Here is a 5,000-nt window from a genome sequence, read left to right on the forward strand (position 1 = left end):
TTTCAAATTACAAGTCATATGTCTTACTTCACACCTATCCTCTTTTATTCCCACTGATAATGGTTACAAGATTTCTATTTTCTACAAATATATTTAGGTCTATTAAAAGTGATTTAGTTTAAAATTTAAAGAAGTAAATTGTTTCCACCACTATGTGACTTTATGCCTGCTATGCATTTTTTCCTTTGAATGAAAGTGATAAATGATCTTGAGGGAAAACTAAAAATAAAGACATTTCCTTTTTGGATATTTATACCAACAATGTATTTATATTTCATATGGGATATATGGGGAAATACAAGTTGAGTATCACTACCACAAAAACAAGATCTGCAGTTTAGTTGTTTTTAATTGGTATTCTGAATATATCCAACATAGTTTTCAAAAAATAACTGCATTTGCTGTAGGGATTAAAAACAGTCTGTATGTAAATAAAACAAACGAGAAAACTGACAAAGTACTTATAAACTTTTAATTTCTCAACTGTATTGCTGAACCTACATGAAAAATACTTTATCAGCAACCATTTCCTTGTGCATTGGTAAAAAAGTATTAATTTTTTAAATCAATCTCAAATAATTGATAAATACAGTGTTTAATGTATGTATTTGAGATGTGCCTCAACCTCTGAATCACATCCCTGTTTTTAGTCTCTGTCTGATGGAGTCCTCCTCCTCCTCTCCCTTCTTTCTTCCTGTCGATCTCTCTCATTATATTCTCTTTTCTTCCTATCTGATCGGCTCCTACTCCTTTCATCATGAATATCACCAGAGTATCTTTTTTCACTCCTTCTTCTGTCTTCTTTTCTGGCTTCATTTCTGTCATCAGAGGAATTTTTACTGCTGTTTCTCTCTGTTTTCTTGGGTGTCTTTTCATCTTCTTCACTGCTACTGCTACTACTGCTACTGCTGCTACTACTACTTGAAGATTTCCTTCTTTCTCTTTTCCTTGAAGTTACAGGTGGGGATTCCTTGTCACTATTGCTACTTGAGGATGTTTTTCTCTTTCTCTCTCTAACTTTCCCTTTGATTCCTTTCTCCTGAGGCTCTTCCTCACTCTCACTGGAAGACTCACTGCTGGATGAACCCACATCCACATCACTGTCATCACGGTCCAAGTTGGGATCAACAACAGCAGACTCCTCATAACCATCTTTCTCTTCCCTGACTTCTGGAACCTCCTGTGATTGCTCCTGCTGTTTCTTGACCCATTCTTTGGCCTTTGCTAACAAGAGCAGTGATGGTTTGGCTGCCTCATCATCTGGGAAAATGTAGTCGATGTATTCCTCCCATCGAGCTTGTGAGCCATCTTCTGTTGTGACCTGTCGTCGACGTGTGACCTTTCTGGGCATCAGCTGTTTCACTTTTCCTGCGCTTGCATCATCTCCAAATTCTTCTTCAAATTCCTTCCAGGCTTCTAGCAGCATTAAACGCTGTTCTTTTTCCTGGCAAGAGCGCAAGACACGATTGGCTTTCTGGAAGACTGCCCTTGCATGGACAACATTATCTTCAACTGGCATTGAATGTTCACACTTGGCATAGCTAATCCAAACTTTAACATGATGAGTACGCTCTAGAAGACGTTCATACAGGTTCCTTACATTATCCCATTCTTCTTGCTCCACCTGGAACACAGTAACAATTAGATATAATGAGAGATTTTGATAAAATCCTAGTATTCAAACCCTATACAATCATATAATATGATTTTACATCATGCTAGTAATTTTCTCTTAACATTTCAAGATTGAACAAACTTGAAACAACAGGATACCTACAATTATCTAAGAAAAATTATCATGAAACCTTCTAGTTCCACTATTATTTCGTTTTTACTCCTGACGTACATTTACTATATCTACTAATTTTTTATGACACATCACATTTAATGAATTTAAAAAAGAAAGAAAGAAAAAGAAGAGTAAATGCTAACCTCAAAATCAATATATGACTTCCACAAGTACTCAGGCATATCAAGCCTGGGCTGAGCAATGGCCAGCTCATATATGCCCCTTGCGCGCTGATCATCGTTCAGCATGGCCTCAAGGGTTGAAAACTGGATCCACATCTTGCAGTTTTCTGGGTCAAACTCAGCCCATTTCTCATACAACTTGCGGCAACGGTCAAACTCACGTAGCTTGATTTCCAGGTCAATATATCCACGGAAAAGTTTATGCTTGGGACACATACCTAGAGCTTGACCCTGTGAGGTGGGTAAGAAAAATATGATTGCACCTAAAAAGAATAATACCTAACACTTCATTAGCACCAACAATTGATACTTATTACAATGCAAATGCTTGCAGCAAAATATATGGCTAAGACCATCTCGGAAAATTATTCTTCAAAAGGATTTAAAGGTAAGCCAAGTTTAAAGCTGACTAAAGAAAGACTTTAAAAACAGAAATACCACACAAAAAAATTTAAAAACAGAAATACCCCATAAAAAAGATTTTTAAAACAGAAATACCACACAAAAAGCTTTAAAAACAGAACACATAAAAACGATTTTTAAAACAGAAATACCACATAAAAACGATTTTTAAAACAGAAACAAGAGGAAATAATTTAGTAAAAAATTAAATTCACTGTCCTTTTTCCATTATGAAAATTTGAGATATGACCATTAAAGTACTCTAAAATAAATTTTATACAATAGTTTGTGTATTAACCAACACTTATGCAACATGTATGACATACACTTAACTTACCAGGGCTTTTCTTGCTGCTGCCAAGTCTTTTTGACGAATTTCAAACTTGGCATATAATAACCAAATTTCTGCAAAGGTAAAAATTTTGTGTGGAATTAGGCGTATGCACATTTGGTAGACCTGACGTGCTCTTTCCATATCTTTTGTGCTAAGTTCTTCAAATACTGCATAATAAATCCAAAGGTAGATATATCTCCGCCAGTGCCGTTTTTCCTGAAAATACAAAGGAACTAATTATAACACATATATAATAATTCTGCAACTAAATTATGAATGTCATAAACAGCTATCCTGGACAAACATTTAATCCACACACCTTTATTCCAAGAATATAATGCCATTAACAAGACACAACAAACACACCTTTATAGGAGGTACACAGGCTATTGCTCTCTCATAAGTCTCTCGTATGAGGTCCACGTTTCCATCCGCTTCCAGCATTCTCACATAGTCAAACCAAGTGTCATAATCATGGGGATTGACCTTTACAGCTTCTTCATATTGGAACTTTCTCTTACTAGAGATCACATCATCAATAGAAGATTTGTCTCCATACTTCTTTTCGTGACGAGTATATTCATTGTAGAGAGTGAGACACTTTTCTTTGGGCATGTGGTCAAGGGCATATCTGTAGATAGCTCTTGCCCTGTCATGCTCCTTCTGGCCTTCTTCAAACTTGGCAAAGGCAATGAAAAGGTTTTCATCAAAGTGATCATCTCCATAGAATTGTATTGCCCGTTCATAAACACGTCGGGCACTCTGTATGTAGCCATGATTTTCTTCAAAGTGAGCATACTTTATCCAATTTTTAGGTTCTGGGTGGACATAAACAAACCTCTCGTAGATTGTTCTGGCTCTGTCTAATTCTTTGTAACGTAGTTCAAATTTGATATAGGTTAGCCAGGCTTGCTCATCTGGTTCCCATTCCATCCAGCGTTCGAAGATCTGTAAATATTTCAGTATATAATATGTGCAATACCTCTTTTTCATTTCTCTATTTCATGAATCGATTCTGGCATAAAATGTGGGGCTTAAAAAGGAATGATCAAATAAGTGCATCAGATCTCAGTAATGAGAATGAGAACATGTGTAGTTAAAACCTCACCTGACGACCACCAGCAATATTTTTCAGCATTTCCTCCATGTATGTGAACTTGTACCAAAACTGATTTGCTCTAGGTAGGATGGTTACTGCTCTGTCCCAGACATTTCTTGCATGATTCACCTGCAAATATTTAATATCATAAAAGCAGGTTTAATGAAAGGAATTAACTTTTTAAATATAATTTTCAAAATAATGCAACACATACCATAAGATTCACATTACAATCATAAATATTTATACAACTACTAACCTGACGGTTCCTCATCTCCATCTCTGCATATTTTAGCCATAGTGTAATGTTTCTGTGATCTACATCCAGAGCTCTCTCATATACAGACCTATTACACAAGAGAGAATTTGTGAAATTAGTAAAAAGGTTATTACCATATATGCATATACATACCAACATCCATACATATATATGTATGTGTATCTGTATCTGTATGTGCATATGTACATTATACATTACACATACTTATGTATATGTGTACTCTATATGTAATGTAGCGTATGTGTGTGTGAGTGTGTGTATGTGTATGTGTGAGTGTGTGTATGTGTGTATGTATGTGTGTATGTGTGTATGTATGTGTGTATGTATGTGTGTATGTGTGTGTGTGTGTGTGTGTGTGTGTGTGTGTGTGTGTGTGTGTGTGTGTGTGTGTGTGTGTGTGTGTGTGTGTGTGTGTGTGTGTGTGTGTGTGTGTGTGTGTGTGTGTGTGTGTAAACACATATATATTAAAATGGGAATGTTTTAGCATTAAATAAAGAAGCTTCACTGCCTATGACAAAAGCATTACACCTACCTTGAGCGTCGAATTTCTTGCTGCTCTTCCTCCCATTTAGCATATTTGATCCAATTTGAGATATTGCCTCTGTTCTTACGGATGTTATCTTCAAATGCCTTCCTTTTCTTCAGTCGATATTCTTGGAGCTCTTCTGGATCAGAGATCTTTTGGCGAGGAGGTGGTGGGACAATCTCTAATTCTCTTTCTTTAGCCTCCCTAAGCAGCTGTTCTGCTGTGATTTGGAGTTCAGCAGGTGATTTATCCTTCACCTGAGGGAAAAACAATGTTTGAAAGATAAAAAATATAAGGATTGGTAAATCTTGAAGAGTGTATTTCAAAGAATTAAAGAACACATATAACAACACTAATAGCTAAAGCAAACAAATTGCAAGAAATGAAG

General features: G+C 36.0%; 1 protein-coding gene across 1 annotated transcript in view; it reads right to left on the reverse strand.

Annotated features, from left to right (window-relative positions):
* Positions 1 to 239: 239 nt before the first annotated feature.
* crn (pre-mRNA splicing factor crn) overlaps positions 240 to 5,000 on the reverse strand; it is a 5,665-nt gene continuing 904 nt past the window's right edge. The window contains exons 2-8 of the mRNA XM_027368527.2: positions 4,619 to 4,869; positions 4,066 to 4,153; positions 3,816 to 3,935; positions 3,074 to 3,655; positions 2,711 to 2,923; positions 1,933 to 2,202; positions 240 to 1,624 (exon numbers count right to left, since the gene is read on the reverse strand). Coding sequence (XP_027224328.1) covers positions 647 to 1,624; positions 1,933 to 2,202; positions 2,711 to 2,923; positions 3,074 to 3,655; positions 3,816 to 3,935; positions 4,066 to 4,153; positions 4,619 to 4,869 — 2,502 coding nt within the window. The 3' untranslated portion in view covers positions 240 to 646. The remainder of the gene's footprint in view (positions 1,625 to 1,932; positions 2,203 to 2,710; positions 2,924 to 3,073; positions 3,656 to 3,815; positions 3,936 to 4,065; positions 4,154 to 4,618; positions 4,870 to 5,000) is intronic.

The sequence above is a fragment of the Penaeus vannamei genome, chromosome 20 (genome assembly GCF_042767895.1).
Source record: "Penaeus vannamei isolate JL-2024 chromosome 20, ASM4276789v1, whole genome shotgun sequence".
NCBI lineage: Eukaryota > Metazoa > Arthropoda > Malacostraca > Decapoda > Penaeidae > Penaeus > Penaeus vannamei.